The sequence below is a fragment of the Schistocerca cancellata genome, chromosome 1 (genome assembly GCF_023864275.1).
Source record: "Schistocerca cancellata isolate TAMUIC-IGC-003103 chromosome 1, iqSchCanc2.1, whole genome shotgun sequence".
NCBI lineage: Eukaryota > Metazoa > Arthropoda > Insecta > Orthoptera > Acrididae > Schistocerca > Schistocerca cancellata.
Genome location: NC_064626.1, coordinates 251,997,447 through 252,019,149, shown reverse-complemented (window position 1 = coordinate 252,019,149; position 21,703 = coordinate 251,997,447). Strand labels below are relative to the sequence as shown.

Here is a 21,703-nt window from a genome sequence, read left to right as displayed (position 1 = left end):
ACATGGAGTCCAATGGTGGACACATACCGCTCCCACCACTCCTTCTTGCCTTGGCGGATAAGGAGGCGGGCCCGCGCACGCAGCTGTTTGAAGGCGATAAGGTGGTCCACGGAGGGATGTCGCTTGTGACGCTGGAGCGCCCGCCGGCGATCTTTAATCGCTTCAGCGATCTCAGGCGACCACCAAGGCACAGCCCTCCGCCGAGGGGACCCAGAAGAACGGGGAATGGCAGACTCGGCGGCAGTGACGATGCCGGCGGTGACCGATGTAACCACCGCATCAATGGCATCAGTTGAGAGAGGCTCAATAGCGGCAGTGGAGGAGAACAAGTCCCAGTCAGCCTTATTCATAGCCCATCTGCTAGGGCGCCCAGAAGAGTGACGCTGTGGTAGTGACAGAAAAATCGGAAAGTGGTCACTACCACACAGGTCCAGTGGACAGATGGTAAGAGGCTAGGGCTACAGATTGAAAGGTCAATGGCGGAGTATGTGCCATGCGCCACACTGAAGTGTGTGGAGGCACCATCATTCAAAATTGAGAGATCAAGCTGCGACAATAAATGCTCAACGGTGGCGCCTCGACCTGTTGCCACTGACCCACCCCACAGAGGGTTATGGGCGTTAAAGTCGCCCAGTAATAAGAAAGGTGGCGGCAATTGGGCTATCAGCGCAGCCAGGACATGCTGCGCGACATCACCCTCCGGTGGAAGGTAAAGACTGCAGACGGTAAGAGCCTGCGGCGTCCACACCCTAACAGCGACAGCCTCTAAAGCTGTTTGTAGAGGGACAGACTCGCTGTGAAGAGAGTTAAGGACATAGATGCAGACGCCACCAGACACCCTTTCATAAGCTGCTCGGTTCTTATAATAACCCCGATAGCCACGGAGGGCGGGGGTGCGCATTGCTGGCAACCAAGTTTCCTGCAGAGCAATGCAGCGGAAAGGGTTAAGGCTGATAAGTTGGCGGAGCTCAGCTAGATGGTGGAAGAAACCGCTGCAGTTCCACTGGAGGATGGTTTTGTCCATGGCTGAGAAAGGCGTGCCGGGACTGGGACGGCAGATTACGCCGCTGGGTCACCTGCTGCCTCCGATTGAGCACCCGTGCTAGTGCTATTGCTATTCACGGCGTCTGAGGGACCGGCGAGATCGAGGTCCTCAGCGGACGCCAGAATCTCCACCTCGTCCTCAGACGCAAAGCTAGAAGGTAGCGATGGGGTGGCTACCACCACGCGTTCCTTGGGCTTAGAGCTGCTCTTCTTTGATTTCTCACGCTGCTCCTTGGGTTTAACTGGCTGGGAGGGCTTCACCGATTCAGTCTCCGGGACTGAGGAGGATCGGGAAGCCCTTCGACCTGCAGATTGTGGGCACTTACGCCACTGTCTATCGTCAGCCTTCCCGCCGGTGGAAACCTGGGAAGGGAGGGACCCAAGGGACCCCTTGCGAGCGTGAGAAGCCGAAGAAGTTGGACACTTCTCCGGCTGAGAAGCGGGGACCGACGTCCCCGATGGGGGGGATGGTGTTGCTTCTGAGGTAGGTGGCACAGGAGCAACCCGGTGGGTAGAGCCCCCCACTGGCAAGGGGGCAGGAGGAGTTGTACCACTCGTCGATCCGGCCGGAAGACGCGAAACTGATGGGGCTAGCACAGGTGTTGTAGCAGCGGCGTAGGAAGTTGTCATTCGCACTGGATGTAATCGGTCGTATTTCCGTTTGGCCTCAGTATAAGTCAGTCGGTCCAGGGTCTTATATTCCATGATTTTGCGCTCTTTCTGGAATATTCTGCAGTCTGGCGAGCAAGGTGAATGGTGCTCCCCGCAGTTGACGCAGATGGGAGGCGGGGCACATGGAGTATCGGGATGAGATGGGCGTCCGCAATCTCGACATGTGAGGCTGGAAGTGCAGCGGGAAGACATATGGCCGAACTTCCAGCACTTGAAGCACCGCATCGGGGGAGGGATATAGGGCTTGACGTCACATCGGTAGACCATCACCTTGACCTTTTCCGGTAACGTATCACCCTCGAAGGCCAAGATGAAGGCACCGGTAGCAACCTGATTGTCCCTCGGACCCCGATGAACGCGCCGGACGAAATGAACACCTCTACGTTCTAAGTTGGCGCGCAGCTCGTCATCAGACTGCAAAAGGAGGTCCCTATGGAAAATAACACCCTGGACCATATTTAAACTCTTATGTGGAGTAATAGTAACGTTAACATCCCCCAACTTGTCACAAGCAAGTAACCTGCGTGACTGGGCGGAGGATGCCGTTTGTATCAGTACTGAGCCAGAGCGCATTTTAGACAAGCCCTCCACCTCCCCAAACTTGTCCTCTAAATGCTCGACGAAGAACTGAGGCTTTGTGGAGAGAAAAGACTCCCCATCAGCTCTCGTGCAAACTAAGAATCGGGGCGAATAACTGTTACCTCCATCCTGGGACTTACGCTCTTCCCACGGCGTGGCCAGGGAGGGGAACGTTTTCGGATCGTACTTCTGAGCATTAAATTGAGCCCGAGAACGCTTAGAGACTGCTGGCGGCTGGCCGCCAGCGAGAGATGATGTACCACGCTTCATTGCGGGTCATCCGCCCTGATGCCACCTACTCCGACCAAGGGCCCTCCCCACGGGCGCCACCCAGCCACAGCAAAGGCCACCTGGCAGGATGGCCGTTGCCGGGAGTCCTGATACCCCAGGAGGATAGGCATCTACTCCTTGGCATACGTGGGGAGTTAACGGCGCAGGCATCAGTAGAGCGATCCCTGTGTTGTCAGGGGGCTACAACCAAGAGGGTACATGGCGGCCCCACCACAACGGACTGGCTACTGTGCTGGATCTTAGGTGCAAAACTGTCCAAAGTCGTCATCGCAGTTAAAAGAAACACTGCAGAGGGCAGCGTGGTAATCGCACCCAGGGACGTATCCCTGCCCTAAAGATCAAAAACGAGCGGGACACCATTGCAACGACGTGAAAGCCGGATACAGTGCACCATGTAAGGCGCCCTTCCCCAATTGGCTCGCTCTTCGGAATAATTTAGAAAGATGGAGGTCAAACCCGAGAGGGGACCATCACATAAGGCCAAAACATGTGAGACTCCTTTTAGTCGCCTCTTACGACAGGCAGGAATACCGCGGGCCTATTCTAACCCCCGAACCCGCAGGGGGGATGTGGATAAGGTGTCACGAAGATGTCTTCACTTAATGTGAACCAGGGGAGTGGTTTGCGATTATGTGTGGTTAGGAAGGATTCCAGTTTCCATATGGCCCATTAGTAGGTTGGTGACCACAGCTGATAGTATCAAAAGGAAAAGTAATTATGGGTGAGCATATAGCTAACACCAGCTAATCCCAAAAGAGAACACCATGCAATGACTGATACAACTAACTTAATTAAGAATAGAAAACAACTTGTTACAATAGGCACACCAACCACAGAGTGGTTCACAGTAACAGTCCAATCACACTCGTGCGTAGGTAAACATCTGAGTTAGAGCTGGCCAGGACCATCTCTAAAATCTGACAGTTGGCAGGTAGAGTGCGCAGACAAGAGGCTGCACGCGCATCCATGAGTGGTGGCTTCTGATGGCTGTCGAACTTCTAGCTGTATCTGCTAACTTCTGTGGTGCACCTTACAGCTTTGTGTCGGATCTTAGGTGGATCACTATGGTTGGTCATGCTGACCAGGAAAATGATTGTAGTTTGCAATCAATCAGGAACTGGGAAAGGGAATGTTCAGTGGTGGCAAGGCCATGAGAATTGGTGGTGTTAGTGCAGTAGGAGGTAGTGTCAATAGTGATGAGTAGGGTGCAAGATGGTGAATCGGTTGGGGATATGGTTAGAGCCTCTTACATAAGAGGTCATTTTATCTGTGGAGCCACAGTATCCTGCCACAATGGGGCTTCCTGGGTCATCAGTTGGGTTTATTTATTTTAGGAAGCATGAAGATAGGAGTCTGGTGAATGCTGGGTGTGAGAGAAAAGGTAGACTCAAGGGAGATGTTCTGGGGTGGACCTATAGATTTCAGGAAGCACTGAAGATTATGCTGACTTTCTGGAACTGGGTCGCTGTGGCAGGGCTTGTTGATGTGTGCTTCTAACAGCTGGCAAAGTCCCTCCAGCAGATAATGTCTGCAGTTCATGACCACAGTGCAGAGTCGTTGTTGGCAATAGGATTGACACATCAGGATCAGATTTCAGGGGGTGAATTATTGTTCTCGTATGGCTGTGAGGTTGGTTTCCATATTGAGAGATTTGGGGAACCATGCAGAGGCTAGGTTTGAGGCTAGGAAATTCTGAAAAGCTTTTTTTAAGGGGGGTGGGGTAAGGGGGGGGGGGTAAATTGAATGAGGCAGGGATCAGTATTGGTTTTTGACCAAGTGTGACTGGTAGGGTTGGTGACAAAAGAATTTAGATATTGGAGTTGGAAAGAAGGTCTTTAATACAAACAGTACAACTGAATTTAGGAGTGGGGCGAAAAGTGTGGACTTCGGAAAGGATTGATAACTCAGTCAGACTCAGGCTTTTGGAACGTTCCAGAGGGGCGGGGAGGGGGGAAGGAGAGGGGAGGGGGAGTTCTGAGGGGTGGCATACGTTGTGTGTGTGCAACAGAGGGTTTGGAAATTGTGAATGGTGTCGGGGAACTTTGATGGAGGCTTTTGTGTCAGTGGTTGTAGTGGTGGTAATAATAGACAGTGGTAGTCCATGGCAGAGGTGAATAGATTGGACAGCTTTTAGAAGCAGCATTGTGTACACGGCTCTAGGAACCAGAGCCTCTTCTATTCCCAATCAACCACCATCCCTAGTTAAGACCATCCTCATTTGTCAGGCCTCACAGCCCAGAGATGACAGTGTTGGTGAGTTGTGCATGTGTAATGTTTGTGAATTTCTCTAAATATGAAGGGCTTTGTTTGATTCTTTAGTCCACTGTCTGTTTGACACTCAATGCCTCCTCTACATGGTGGGTATCAATCTATGCTAATTCGTGTAGTTGTCATCTCATCCTGGATTTTCCATGGTTTGATATTTTTTGTTATAGTATATTAGCCAATTCTTTTAACCATTATTTGGTATACTTTCTGGAACCTTCAGTCCGAGCCACAAGCCCTTTCATTTAATTACACAGTAACTTCTTGAAAACACATGTGAACGTAAAAAGCAGGCAGATTTTCGAAGTTCACTACACCTCTTAATATCAAAGTTTTCCAGGTTTCTTTTCTTAATGTTGGAATAAGAGAAGATGTAATATTTGATTGTTGCCCTCTTCTATTTTCTCACAGTTCAGATACTTTATTAGCCTTTAAAATTGGTTATAGTATACATACTTATCTGCCAAAAGAGTGTTTTACATATATCACCACCATCTAATTTCTGTAGAATATACTGTACAATGAAATATTACTCCCTAATTATTTATGAAAAGGAACATATGAGGATAAATACTTACTCTACTCTAGGAGAACCCACACATCTCAAAAGAATGTCCATGTCTGATGAACTCAGTGATCGTAGTTTATCCTGATTTGTTCTAAGTACCGACAGAAGATCTTGTGAAAATCTGCACAGTTCTTCATTAACAGAGATAAGTTGAGAAAGGCAGTTGTTATTTTTAGCCCTCCTCTGAAGTGTTGCTGTAAAAAAATTCAGTTTCATAATTTATAAAAGGTCAAATTGTAAAACATTTTTGTTGCTAATCCTTTCTGTGTGCTACTATTTCTAGCATATCATGGCATATATTTCAGAAATGTAAAAATACAATGCACCCACATTATAAATGTAGTTTTAATATAAGAGACATAACACTAATGCATTTAAATTTAGATTGTAGCATGATAGCACAAAAAGTACACATTCATTTTCTGTTGTTTACTTCCTTTTACTTAAATATCTAAATGCACATATTAATGGGGAAAGAACATTACCTATCCATGTCCAAAATTACTGTCAATTAGTTTTGACTCAATACAAAGGAACATGACCACTGCATCTCTCATGACATTAAAAAAAAAAAAAGTAAAAGTTAAGTGATGCCTACGGAGTCAGTTCTTGTTGTGGTCTTCACTCCAAGGCCGGTTTTATGCAGCTCTCCACACCACTCTAACCTCTGCAAATCTCCTTAATTTGCATAACTATAGCAACATACATCCATTTGCACCTCAACAATTTTTACCCACCTTTTTTCATCCACCTCTATACAACCCTTCCTCCCAACACCTTGCCTCATGACTCATATCCCCGTAATAGACTCAGATGCAAGACCTGTCCAAAACAGCCTCCAACCACCACCTACTGCAGTCCGATCACAAACATCACCTATCCTATAACAGGCAGGGATAACTGTGAAACCAGTCATATGATCTACAAGCTTAGCTGCAACCACTGTCCTGTGTTCTATGTGGACATACCAACCAACAAGCTGTCTGTCTGCATGAGTTGCCACTGACGAACTATGGCCAAAGGACAGCTGGACCACCCAGTTGCTGGGCATGCTGCTCAACACAACTTTCTGCCTTTTAATGACTGCTTCACAGCTTGTGCCACCTGGATACTTCCTTCAAACACCACTATCTCAAAATTGCACAGGTGGGAACTCTCCCTGCAATATATCCTCCATTCCTGAAACTCTCCTGGCCTCAACCTTTGTTATTCATTGTACTACACTCACCTATCCCCTTCCTTGTTCCAACTCCAACACTAAACAGTCCTCTAATCAACAAACGCATCCACAAAGTCTTTTTACCTCTCTCCTTTTTCACTGGCCCCTCCACATTTCCCGACCTCTGTCTAACCTCCCAAATGCACCCAGCTGCCCTAACCTCTCTTCCCTTTGTCCCTATATGCTCCCACAAGTATCATTTTACAGTCCCACCCCCCAACCCTGCGATTGTTCCCCATCCCAATTCCAGCCTGCTCCTTACCCCCAGCACCCAGACTGCTTCTCGCATCACATGCTGCTATTTGCAGTCGGGCCTCAGCAGCCACAGACTGTGGTTATGTGCATGTGAGGTGTGTGTGTGTGTGTGTGTGTGTGTGTGTGTGTGTGTGTGTGTGTGTGTGTTTTGTCTAATTCTGATGAAGGTATTTTTTAAAGCTTACTTGCTTGACAGTCTTTCTGTTGTGCCTATCTGTGACCCAACATCTCCATTACATTGTTATCAGCAATCCATCCTTTTCATATTCTTCTCATTATCCCATTCTGGATTGTCCAGTGTGTTATATAAGCCTTTGTTCTTTCTATTTTATTCCTGCTGCTAATTCTAGAAATACTGCATCTCACCTATCGTCAAAGCTGTCTTACAGGAGTTGTTGCCTCTTGTGTTCCTGCATTTTACCAGATTCTAAAATGAACTGTGCTGGAATCGGTTTCTGTGAGTTTATCTATCTGTAAATAACTTATGTCAATATTTTGCAACCATAATTTATTAAATGTACAGTTCATTAGTAGTCACACTTGTCAGCATCTGCCTTCTTTGGAGTTGCTATTATTACATTCTTTGTGAAATTTGAGGGTCTCTCTCTTGCCTAATATGTTTGTGGCTGGCATTTGAGGGTGTCTCTCTTGCCTAATATGTTTGTGGCTGGCTACCCCAAGTATCTCTAGTTCTGAGGGAATGTTGTCTACTCCACACGTCTTATTGCAACGAACATGATGAATTCTTCTTGCAGTACATGTAAAACAAGGGAAACGCAAGCACTCACCTATAATGGATTAATGTGTGAAACAAAGAGACACTCACAAGAAAACAGGACTGATACTAGCCTTTGACCCCCTCTTTCTAGCAGAAGTCTCTCTCACACACACACACACACACACACACACACACACACACACACACACACACACAGAGCCACAGCGACACACTCCCTTCTTTATTTCTCAATTCATATATTTCAGAAAATAGTTGGAGCAAGTGCCAACCAGTTTGTTAACATAGTTTACGTATTTCCTTATGAAGGTATAACAATAACACTGAATCGAAAGTATTCTGTACAGCATAAAAATTTTTTTTGTGTAAAAAATAATAAAAGTTAATTAAACAAATTCTGTCTCCAATTGCCTGATGAAGTTAAAACTTTACACTAATGGTTCACTTTTTGCTTATCGTAATTATTGGCTTGTATTTTTTCTAAGTTTAAGTGTGTCACTATGTTCCATAACATGTTCAAGTCAATATTCAGAGGGGGTTAAGGCTTTATTACTTTTACTACTTCTTCAACAAGATGGTAATAGCAAATCATCGTTGGAAACACAACAATACATAGTGTCGATTTGGCATGCAAGTGAAAACCTTGTGCAGACACAACAACACACTTTCTGTCGTCGTTATGTTTCTCTTCATGCTGGAAATTGGGTGAAGGCTTCAGTTGATGGAAATGGGCAGAGTTTCACACAACAAACTTTGCAATGAGAAAGAAATCATTCCTAACTTGAAAATAGTGTATGAAAGTGGAGATTTGTTTTTGAATGTGCCCAAGAGCTACAAGCCACTGCACGAACTGTCAATATTAGGCATGTGTTCCTGCATTTTGCTATAGTCTGCTGGAATTAAATCTCCCTTATAGGCAACAGCATTGTCCGCAAACATCACACTTCCAATACTACAGTTATGGTTTATTTCATTATTCTGCAGTTACGTGTAATTTGCACCACTCTTTGCCTTTTAGATTTATGTGGTATTCTTTCAACTTCATTTTCATTCATAAGAATTAAAAATTCATCTTTCATATAGTAACACCAGCAGCACCAATTTGTCAACTAGCTGAAACCCACAAAATCGAAAAAATCAGTCATGCAGTATTGTTTCTTTAATGTTAATGTACCCATCATTGTTTATCCATTATATTTCTTCATTTATTAAGTACATTACAGTATATGTCAGCATAATCACCCTCTTTATGTTCCTGTTAGCAAAGTCCTTTATATACTTCAATTGATATATTAATCACATAAATATTGAGACACTAGATCTTAATAACAAAATAACACTAGGTAAATTTAGGTAGAAGCTTGAAAAATGCTAAAATAGTTAAAGCAGGAAAAGAGAGAAATGAGAGAATCTATAAAGTTGCGGAAGAATGGTGGAATGTTGTCAGAGAAAGTAGCAAAATATAATAAAGAAAGTCTAAAACTTAACTGGAATATCTTAATTTTATATTAAAAATAACATTGATGGCTTTGTATTACATACTGAACCCACTTACATAATGTGTCAAGAACTTCAACCATCGGCGAAAATTTTTTTTTGAGCTCTGCGCTTTTACTTGCTTTAAGTGAGGCGAGTTTGAGAATATGCAAGCCATGCTGAATGTTCATTGCTTCATCACCACAAATTTCAACCTGTTCAAATGAAAACCAAAAGTTTTGTGATTAATATAAAGGCAGAGAGGAAAATGAGAGGGGGAGGTGTACACACACACACACACACACACACACACACACACACACACACACACACGAGAGAGAGAGAGAGAGAGAGAGAGAGAGAGAAGGAGCGAGGAGGGGGGGGGGATTCATGGCATAGTGTTTTTGGTTTTTGTCTTTCTTTCTCTTCCAAGGGGCAAGGGTCTTAGAGAATGGTAACGAAATACTGTCAAAGAAGAAAACAATTTTGATTCATGTGACCGCTTATTGGTGTTCAGTTATAAAAGACATAACTAAGATTTGATAAAGTTACAATTATTTCAACAAAGTTCAGGAGTACATGTTTAGTAAGCCATAGTGGCAGGCTATGAGGCAAAGAACAAGGCTCAGCAGTTATAAAAGTGCGGAGATGACCCTGTGCCAAGGATCAATCTGCTACATTTTGCTCAAGTCATTCTCCCGTGCATGCGTAACTTTATTTAACATCTGGAAGGTTCTCAGCTCTTCTGCTTCAGGAATATAAGATGGATATCTTGTCATATGAAGCAAGTAGTAGTTATAACGCCTGAAGAATATGGCTGTGACAGTAGCTGAAATCTGAAGAATTGTAGCTCAAGTGATGTGATTTGGAAATTGAGAAGATTTTATAGTCATAAAGCAACAAGTGTCATGAACACACATTACTTTATTGTTTATTGAAATTTAGTGTTTTAGTTTTTAGCTCCATTTAGCCCATTTCCAGTCAGTTTTTATATCTTTTCTTTTGAAGAATATGTTCAGGATGAAAGTGGTATTCTCAATAAATTCTACTGATGTATTGTGTCATTTCTGGTATTTGCCCCAAAGTTTACCATTAAATAAACATTATTCACTTTTTGTCCAGCTTTCGCACTAAAACTGCCCATTGTCATATCATTTATCAATTTTTACAACTTTTTGTACAGGACTTTTATCTCTCCATCACACAGTGAGCACATTAGAGCATCAATATGAATTTCTGTTCAATATATCTCATTTACTTTTGCTGCAAGTCCCAATTATTATTCCTTCAATATTCATAATCAACATATTCATTTGAATTTCCTTACTGTTTTGTTGCTCTGAAACAAAACCGAAGTCCTGACTTTTAGTTATATATGGTTTTCATTTTTTCACATAAGTCTGATAATTCAGCAGAATTTGACCTTAACTACACTAAGCTCTCTTTAATCCTGTTCTTTATTGTAATTTATTTTATCTAACTGAAAAATAGTATAAGCAGGTATGTTTCTAAAGGAAAATCCAGGCTGGAATGTAACAATATTATGAAAAGGGTAGTTGCTCCCCACAACATAGCGGAGATGCTGTCCTACCCACTATCCTTCCTACCCTTCCCACAATGATATTCCACCACTCACCGAACCCATACACAACCCCTGGTTCCAACTCCTTACTTTGAAGCTCATATCCCTGTAATAGACCTACATGCAAGACCTTTCCCAAACAGCCTCCTCCCACCACCACCACCACCACCACCACCACCACCACCACCACCACAACGTACTGCAGTCCAATCACAAACATCACCTATCCTATAAGAGGCAGGGCTAACTGTGAAACCAGTCATGTGATCTACTAGCTAAGCTGCAACCGCTGTGCTGCATTCTATGTGAGCATGACAATCAACAAGCTGCCTGTCTGCATTAATGGTCACTGACAAACTGTTGCCAAGAAACAAGTGGACTACCCTGTTGCTGAGCATGCTGCCCAATGCAACATCCTTCATTTCAATGAGTTTTTCAGTCTGTACCATATCAATCCTTCCCATCAACACCAGCTTTTCTGAAATGTGCAGGTGGGAACTCTCCCTGCAATATAGCCTATGTTTCTGTAACCCTCCTAGCCTCAACCTTCGTTAGACGCTGTCATCACCCATCTAGTCCCTTCCCTGTTCCCATTCCAGCACTACACTGCCCACTGTTCCACCAATACACCCACTCTTCTTTTCCACTACCCCCCCCCCCCCCCCCAACCCTCTCAATCAACCACCCAACTGCATCTAGCTGCCCTACCCTCTCTCCATTTTGTCCCTCCCCACAATCCCCAGCAGCACTTAACTGTCCCCCAAGGCTACCCTGCTATCCCTATCCCTCCTACTCCCCAACCCAGCATCCTCCTTACCCCCACCCAGTTGTCTCTCCCATCACACACTGCTGCTGCTGCTGCTCGTAGTGTGGCTTCAGTTGCCAGAGACTACGGTCGTGTGTGTGTGTGTGTGTGTGTGTGTGTGTGTACATTGTCTACTTTTGACAAAGGCCCTGTTGGCTGAAAGATTATTTTGTGACAGTCTTTTTGTCGTGCCTATCAGCTACTTAGCATCTCCGCTATATGGTGAGTAGCAACTATTCTTTTCATAATATTGTTATGTTTTTAAAAGTCTATATTATTTTCTATTTAGCCAAAATTTCTGCCTGCTCTTTGCTAAAAGAACTCACTGGGAATGATACACAGACTAAAGAAATTGCTTTAGTTCCTTCAGTCCAGTAGTCCCAATATTTCTTCAACCATGCAGGAAGTCTGATGCATCTAGAGATTGCACGTAATAATATGAGCAAATCACCAGTGACAAATCTTGTTAGAGCTGTACTCATGGCATTCGTAGTTCACACCCAAATGTGTTAAAATCTCAAAGTCTTGCTTCAAGTCCATATCAAAGCTTTGCATCAACAAGTCCAATTGGTGTGCTGATCACATGCCAACAAGGACCTCATATCAATATTGTAATTTAACAGTCAGTCACTGTGTCATCCATAATACATTTATTTGTATGGGTAGTAGACTTTGATTGAACATTAGGTCTATATTTGATACCAATATTTTGATATAATTCTGTTGAATTCTCCATTCTATTTTTCAATCAAAGGTCAACTGCAGACACACTCTACATCTAATCAATTTCTTTGGACTGAAAGTTTTCTGTTAATCATAATATAAAGTTTTATGAAAAAGTTGGTTTTCATATAACATAGCAGGCAATTACAGCAATACAATATAAAACTATTTCAAATTATCTGTATCTTAATATCAGTAACTTTATTTACATTTATTCTTTCACATGTCTTTGTGTGTGTCAAGTTTTCAATCTTTCTTTTCTTTTTAAAATTTATGCCTAACACTATTAACATTCATTGAAGTCAGAGCCATTTTTTATTTGCAGTGACATGTTTTGTAGGGCATAGCTTTCATGGGCTAATACCATCTAATGTAATAAAAGTGCACAACTCAAATTACATTTTTATTCCTTTTCAAAAATACCATTTGAAGCAAGAGGTATCTCAGTCATAGGATGACTCAAAATAACCTTATTCAGGTAATGTATTATTAACACATTTATAAAAATGCATTGATAACTATCAAAATACTTTACCTTGACAAACTCCAAATCCAGATTTGTACTGCCCCCCCCCCCTTTCCCTATTATTAAACCCAATCATTTGACATACAGAACAGCAACATTTTGTTCATTTTTTTTGTGGTAATAAAATAAATTTGATGGCAACATTTTGTTAACGTATTATTTTGGTATTTTTGTAGTGATTTTTGTTTGTGTTTTAAGCCTAAGCCCTTCTATTCTCATCCCAACAAAATGCAGTTAATAAATTATAAATGTGATTTGAATTCCAACAGAATTGGCAAGCTGAAAGGGAATCTGAATTGTTTACTATATATTAATGCATTTATTAATTGGGCTTCAGCTTTAAAATTATGTAAAGTGTAATCTGAATGCATAGACATCATGTAATTGTGATACAGGGTTTGGTTGCTGCCATAAGAATGTTATCACAAGCCACCGTTACAAAAGACGGTGCCTGAGAGGGGGGAGGGCAGAGAGTGGCAGGGACAAGCAATGACATGCAGTGGTTGAGCTAACAACAGGAGAGGCTGACAAATGGTGCATAATGGAACTGTGCACTGAGAACATTGATGACAGCCATATTGGTATGACTCAGACAAATGTTATTTTGTCTTCTGAAAGTTAACAACAACATTCCATGAAGTATTTCTTTGTTAATCAAACCACAATATTGTCTCAATCATCGAAAGAAGCTATGGATCTGTAACTCCAGAGCAAATTACATCCACAAAGAAGAGTATAAGCATAGGAGTAGTGGATTTGGGTATCTACTAACAGGAGCTTTATTAAATGCCAGAAAATAAATATAAATAGATGTCAACACTAATTTAGTTAGCTCTCCTATTCTACATCTACATGCACACTCTGCAAACCTCAGTAAAATGCACGACAGAGATTACTTCCTAATGTATCATGTATTATGGGATTTTCCTGCACTCTTTGTCAATGTAACATGGGAATAGTGACTGCCTAAATATCTACTGAAATCAGTCTACTCTTGTCTTCTACATCTTTATGAGAAAGACGGGTAGAGAGCTGTCTTATATTCATAGATTCCTCATTTAACACTTTTTCATGAAACTGCACGTAAACTTTCATGAGATAACTTATGTCCATCTTCAAGTATCTGCCAGTTCAGGCGTTTTACCATATATATATGATTCTCTAACATGTGTCAAACAAACTTGTGACCATTTGTGCTGTCTTTCTTTGTGCATGTTCAGTATTCCCCATTAGTTCCATTTAATACAGATCCCATATGCCAGAACATTAATATAGTAAGGGTTGCATGACTGTTTTGTAAGCAACCTTCTTCCCAGATTAATTTCCACAGTATCCTGCTGATGGACTGAAGTTTCGCAGCTTTATTACGCATGACTGAGCCCATGTGATCATTCCATTCCATATCCCCATAGACTGCTACATTCAAGTACTTATACAAGTTGATCAACATCAACTGCGACTCAGTATTGTAGTCCTATCACAAGATTTTTGTTTTTTGTTAAGTGAGCAATTTTACATTTTGGAACATAAAAAAAGTTGCTAGCCTGTGCACCATTTTAAAATATTAACAAACACTGACAACATCTATGCAGCTTTTTTCTGATAGTACTTCATGGAAGGTAGCTGACTCACTTGTAAAATATCTGATATTGCAACTGATATCCTCTGCCAGGTCATTAATACAGAAGTGAACAACACCTGTAACTGACACACTATCAAAAATAATCAACTGCATTTTCCCTACCAAAAACTCCTCAAGTGAATCACAAATTTGGTTTGATACCCTACATGATTAGATTTTTGTTAATAATCATTAGTGTGGTACTAAGTCAAACATTTTCCAAAAGTCAAGAAATACTGCATCTACCCGATTGCCATGACCCATGGCTTCCAGTCTGTCATGTGAGAAAATGCAAGTTGAGTTTCACATGACTATATTTTGTTTCAGTTATAACATTATATTTGAGCTTAGAATGTGTTCTAAGATTCTAATAAATATGTACAGGATGTATATGCTGAGAAGAAAAATATTTCTGTTTTTTTTCCCAGATTTTCCCATTAAAAACACACTTTTTCCTTGGTGAAAATGCACCTTTCCTGAATGAAAATGCCAGTTTCCCAAGGTAAAAGTACACCTTTTTGTGTTACATAACAATATACTTTCTCTTGGAGCTGTAAAACTTACCAATCCTTTGATTAATACAGGTTTTATATACCAGCATGGAAGTTTCCGGCACTTTAGGATATGAAACCCAGCAAAAAACAACACATTTTGGAAAGACTCTTGATTCACAGCAACATGTGCACTGCATATTTTGTATTACAAATGTATAAATACAAATTTCACCAAAAACAGCACAGTAGCTTCTGAAGCACTAAAATTGAGACTGCGCTATGCAATGCGCTTTTGCCAGCTGATCATAGCTCGTATCGTGTGTTCTTGCCAACCAATGACAGCATATTTCAGAGCATATGACAAACGATTTAAATTAACATACATACAGTATAACTCAAGAAAAGCTAAGATTTCACGTATAATATTAGTCATCCAAAATTTTTTACTTTTTTTTTTTTTCCTTAGAACGTAGTCAGGTATGATCTTAACAACACAGATGAAATTGCAGCAGCTGAATATTTCTGACAACCATAGTCATAAAATTTACTGCTGTGCACTGAACATTTTGTGGATTACCCAGCTGAATACATTTACAGTCAACCACTTTTACTTTTCCATAGCAAAGTTAATTACATGTGAATTTGCTCAAGAACTCACCTTACACTTTATTTGATGGATAATGATACTTTTTGCCATCATTATTGCACAATTTGTAATCTACAAAAGAACTAAAATAAATATGAAAAACTAACTCAAAATTTGGTCTTTTTTGGTGTGTTATCCTTTAATACATGTCAAAAACAAATTTGACAGTATAATTTTAAATAATCGCATAAATGACTGGGCCCAAAATTTTTCTAAGTGGCTGGTCCTCAAACTGTTAAGTTGGAATGAGAGTCAAACTCTCCGCAATTTAAGAAATTCATTGCCCATTCTCACACTAACAATTCATCTAATGTAAAATGAAATTTATTTTAAAGTAATACTTGACAAACCACCATTCGCAATACTTTTCCACAACCTATACGAAATGTAAACAGTTGTGACATCATGTTCATTAACATCAGTTTGTTGTTACGAAGTACAGCATACTCTTCATCCTAAAGCCTTTGACACATTTTGCTGTTGGTGAATGTTTGTGTGTGAACAACGTTTTGTTGTTGTAAATGCCGCATTTTCTTTGCAGCCAAAGTTTTATTTTGGTCTCATACTCTTGTTTATATTTTAATCTGCAGTAGTGTGCTGAAGTAAAATTCTTTGTTAGAATATAAATTCTTACCAGTCAAAATCACAAAAGTTTAACTGAAAACTACAAGGGGCGTTCCAAAAGAAATGAGCCGGAATCTGGAATGTGCAAACCAGTGACAGGAAGGTAATATCGTGGGTTGTGTAATGAGGTATGGTTCCAACCACAGCATGAAGTTCACAGCCTGTCGCTAGAGGGCACGCGTGCATGTCACGTGATTATACAGAGCTAGCAGCACCATGCATCAATCGTCCAACACTGCCAGTCACATTGCAAACAGTGGCATGGAGGCATCAACAGAAGAGCACAGAGGTGGTGTTCATTTTCTGACAGCGGAAGGGGTAAGAGGAACAGACATTCATCAAAGAATGTCACAAGTGTACGGCGAGAACTGCATGTCCCTTGCAACGGTCAAGGCATGGCACAAGCACTTCATGGAAGGACGGATGTCGTTATCTGATGATGCACGGTCTGGAGCACCACATTGCATTACCGACAACATCTTCCAGCTGGTGGATGCACTCATTGCCCATGACCGCCAAGTGACAGTGAAGGCCATAGCCGCCATGGTTGGATTCAGCATCGGAAATGTTCACACCATCATGAAGGAATGACTGCACATGGGCAAAGTGTGCACCCAATGGGTGCCCCACAGTCTTCAACCACACCAGAAAGAATGTCGAATGGTCCACTGTCTTGCTCATCTGCAGCGCTATGCCTGGGAAGGAAATGTGTTCATAGCATGAGTGGTGGCTGGAGAGGAGTCATCACTTCGAACCAGAATCAAATCGACAAAGTCTCCAGTGGAAGCATCCAGGGTCAAGGCCAAGGCCATCCACACGAGTGCAGGAAAGGTTATGCTGACGTTCTTCTTTGAACAAGATGACCCTCCTTGATTCACTTCCTACAGCATGGGACAAAAGTGAATGCCCAGCATAAATCACAAACCTTTACCACCCTTCGCCAAGTGATCAAATCAAAACGACCAGACAATTCTGCTCCATTACAATGCAAAGCCTAATACTGCCAACACAGTCACGGCACTCTAGCAGAAATTCAAATAGGTGGTTGTCGGCCATCCTGCACACAGTCCGGAGCTCTCCCCCTGTGATTACGCCATTTTTGGTCCCTTTAAAAAGGCTCTGAGGGGCAAACGATTCACCTCGGATAACGACGTCCAGCTGATGAGCAGAACAGGTTAACATTGCAGCCCCGGGAATTTTATGAGACAGCCATTCACCGCCTTGTGTCACAGTGGGACAAGTGTTTCAACAGCCAGGGTCAATACTTCTAACATAGAGGAACTGGTTTCTGTAATTACACCTCTGGCTCGTTTCTTTTTGAACACCCCTTATAAAAAAATGACAAATTCCTGGAGTTCTAAACAATTTCTAGGTTTTTCCTGGATGAAAAAATTCCCATATTTCTCCCGGATGTCCTGGTTGTCCCAGGGAATATGCACCTTGTATGTATTGGCATATATCAATGACATTAGATATATGGGCATAACCCTTGCTTTCTTCCAATTAATGACAGTTTTTTGTCCGAGCGTTCTATGCTACATTATGGTTAAATAAAAGGCTGACTCAGTTACATATTTTGTACAGAATCTGATACTGATTTCATCAGAACCTGGGGCCTTCTTTAATTTTATCAATTTCAGCTGTCCTCAGTGCCACTGCTGGTAATATCTATAGCACTCACCTTAGAGGTGGTGTCAAAATGAAAGTACACCTGGATCCTCATTTGTAAACTGGCATTTGAAAATAGAGATCAGCAATTATGCTTTTTGGTGTATCTTGTGTGTGTCACTTGCTGGTCACCAACAAACTCTTTCAAAGCAGACAACAATCAGAGTAATTGATATCTGCTTACAAACAGCAGCTAACTCATCCCATACCACAGAACAGCAGTCACAGTGAAGCCGCACTCTTGCTGGTGCAATATTTTGCTGTACAGGAAACAAGTAACTTTTTACCTACCCCAGATGACTTTCTTTTAAGTTCTGTATCTGTTTTGCTCTGCTCTACAGCTTAAAAGTTCCCTTTATGAACCAACAAACCGAAGTGATTAACAACAAAGAAAGTGATTTTGTGAGGAGGAGGAGGAAGGGGGGGGGGGGGGGGGGGAGCAGGGTCTTTACCCCTGGTTGGAGTTTCATGATTACTGCATGTACTTGATCTTAATGGTGGTGTAAATTATGCTTAAATTAAGTTGCTTATTCTTAAAGGTCACTGAAAATGAAGGGACAGGAGGCACCTCGTGATGTTCAGCAATTTGGATTGAACTTTCAGTAGTGTTAATTCACAAAAATATAACAACAACAACAACAACAACAATAATAATAATAATAATAATAATAAATGAATGGATGAATAAATAAGTAAATGAATTTATGATTGCATGGTACTTTAGTTCATCTATGATTTCAAAAATCTGCGTAAACACAAATATTCTGCAAATGAAGTTGACATTTCACTAGTATTATTTTTCAACATGTATAAACATAATAAAAACAAAACTTCATTGAAATCAATGTCATATTTGTGACAGATTGAAAATTCTGTGTTTTTTGTATGAGTCAGCTATGAGCTTTCAAATGAAATCTTTCGGTCTCTTGCCAGAATTATTTAGGAAAGCTATTTGGTAGTATACTCAGCACAGTCACAAAAATTTGAACTACATCCTAGCAAACATCTCTCAGAAATTTTATCAGTACACAGCTGTGCAATAATTCGAAATTTTTAACACTTCAGTTTACTTTTTCATTTATATGGACACCTTACTTGGTTTTTGTAAGGTCCAGATTGCAATGGCATCCCTTGCAAAAACATGTGGTAAATCATGTTTACTCATCATAACTAAAAGATTCCATTAACATGCGATAAGATGATGAAAAAAAAAAAAAAAAAAAAAAAAAAAAAAAAAAAAAAAAAAGAGATCTGCTTCCACATAAACTCAGCCAATGGAAACACAGAACTAAACATTATCTCTAACTGCATCGGTGCCTCATTAATGCTAGCCCATTTGCTATTCACACAGTATAAGATAATCAATGAATTAATTTTACAAAAGCAAAGAACTGACCTCCTCCTTCATACCCACAGCATATTTTTTTGCCACAAAATAATTTTTCTGTAAGAGTGCCAAATCAGTTACAGTCATTCTACAAACAACTTCAGTGGTTTTCAACCAGGAAAGATCATCAGTGGCACTGTCTGATGACAACCTATCAGCTGTTTGTTTTAAGAAGTAACACCTGGAAATAAAAGCACATGTACAGTTAACATTAATGGTGAAACTTCCTGGCAGATTAAAACTGTGTGCCAGACTGAGACTCGAACCCAGGACCTTTGCCTTTCGCAGGCAAGTGCTCTGCCAACTGAGCTACCCAAGCATGACTCACGTCCCATCCTCACAGCTTTAATGCCGCCAGTACCTCGTCTCCTACCTTCCAAATATCACAGAAGCTCTCCTGCGAACCTTGCAGAACTAGCACTCCTGGAAGAAAGGATATTGTGGAGACATGGCTCAGCCACAGCCTGTGGGATGTTCCTAGAATGAAATTTTCACTCTACAGTGGAGTGTGCGCTGATATGAAACTTTCTGGCAGATTAAAACTGTGTGCCGGACAGAGACTTGAACTCGGGGCCTTTAACTTTCACGGGCAAGTGTTCTGCCAACTGAGCTACCCAAGCATGACTCACGCCCCGTCCTCATAGCTTTAATTTCACCAGTACCTTGTTTCTTACCTTCCAAACTTCACAGAAGCACACTGCACTGTAGAGTGAGAATTTCATTCTAGAAACATTCCCCAGGCTGTGGTTAATCCATGTCTCCAAAATATCCTTTCTTTCAGGAGTGCTAGTTCTGCAAGGTTCGCATGAGAGCTTCTGTGAAGTTTGGAAGATAGGAGGCGAGGTACTGGCGGAATTAAAGCTGTGAGGATGGGGCGTGAGTTGTGCTTGGGTAGCTCAGTTGGCAGAGTACTTGCCTGCGAAAGGCAAAGGTCCCGAGTTCGAGTCTCGGTCCGGCACACAGTTTTAATCTGCCAGGAAGTTTCATATCAGCGCACATTCTGCTGTAGAGTGAAAATTTCATTCTAGAAACATTAATGGTGTGTCTTACAATGAAAGTCATACACAGAAATGAAATAAAAGTGAAAAATCTTAAAAAATGTGGCAGGAAACACTTGTTTCATAATTTTATAAGCAAAACACAGTCCTGATTTTATAGATATTGCTGTAACAGGTTTTGACTAAATCAGGCCATGTTCAGATCTGAAATATGGATAGGATGATAGTTATCACAGGAATCCTCTGTTTTATACCAACATGGTGATAGCAATCACCTCCTCCACATTTTAGATCCTAATACTGCTGATTTGACTAAAACCAGTCATAGGAATAAAAATAAATGGTCTAGACTGTGCTTTATTCATAAGAATTGTCATCAATCAATACTTGAGACTTTTTGAGATTGTATATAACAATACATGAAAATAAACAAGTTAGGAGTACAGATAATATGAAAATAATACAGTTTAAAAAATTCATGGGTTGAATGAAAAATAAAAGTGAGAAAAGGCAACCACTTATCTGCAGCTGCATAGCAACACTCAACAGTACAGAGAAGTATTGACTTTCAAACTAATGCTCTTTCTCCAACTTAAGGATACAAAATCACATACACATCCACACAGACATCCAAACACAATCTACCCAAATTGATTTTGGTCTTTGTCTAGACCAGTAGCTCGAAAATTAGTTACACCTTTAATTATTTATTTTTGGCCTATGCGACCTAATACTATGCAGTGAGTTCAGATGTCGGGCAATGGTTACGATATTTGTGCCTATTAGTAATATCATTTTTATGTCTTAAATTTTTGTTTTTAATGGCAGTAAATAGAAAATAATAAATCTGTAATTACCTGTACAAAACTTTCCGTTCCCAGTCTTCAAGTGAACTTGTTGCACTTGGTAAATCTGTAGCCCATGGCTTCATGAACTGTTCCAGTTTTGTGAGATCAGCTTCAAGATTGGAGATGTTCGCAATGTCCAGATAGAGCTAAAAAGTACATTTAGTTTTATGACAAAAAGAGAGATTCTAAGAGTGAGGTGGGGGGGGGGGGGGGGGGGGTGCAACAGTTGATGAAGGGAGACGGGGTGAGATAGTGATACATTTGGGGGGGGGGGGCAGATAATTGATGAATTAGAGGAGGGGGAGGGCACAACTAATGAAACAATGGGAGGGAGGGGACAGATTGATGGAAAAAGAGAATAAGGAAGGGGGAGGAGTGGAAGATTGGTGGTTAATATCTCATCAACAATGAGATCATTACAGACAGAGCACAAGCTTGTATTAGGGTAGTAGTGAAGGATAGAGAAGGAAAGCAGCCGTGAGCTTTCGAAGGGACCATCTCAGCATTTGCCTTAAGCATTAGGGAAATCTTGGAAAACCTAAATCAGGATGGCTGGACATGGGTTTGAACAGTCATCCTCCCAAATGCTCGTCCAGTGTGCTAATCATTGTGCTATCCCACTCATCGGAAGGAAGGAGGAGAAGGTGACAGCGAAACTAACAGAGGAGAAGAAAAC

General features: G+C 41.4%; 1 protein-coding gene across 1 annotated transcript in view; it reads right to left on the bottom strand.

Annotated features, from left to right (window-relative positions):
• The window catches only part of LOC126167810 (DNA-dependent protein kinase catalytic subunit-like), a 540,256-nt gene that overhangs the window by 112,919 nt on the left and 405,634 nt on the right, over nucleotides 1-21,703 (bottom strand). The window contains exons 40-43 of the mRNA XM_049920510.1: nucleotides 21,037-21,173; nucleotides 19,191-19,362; nucleotides 9,185-9,320; nucleotides 5,430-5,613 (exon numbers count right to left, since the gene is read on the bottom strand). Of these exons, the coding sequence (XP_049776467.1) occupies nucleotides 5,430-5,613; nucleotides 9,185-9,320; nucleotides 19,191-19,362; nucleotides 21,037-21,173 (629 nt within the window). The remainder of the gene's footprint in view (nucleotides 1-5,429; nucleotides 5,614-9,184; nucleotides 9,321-19,190; nucleotides 19,363-21,036; nucleotides 21,174-21,703) is intronic.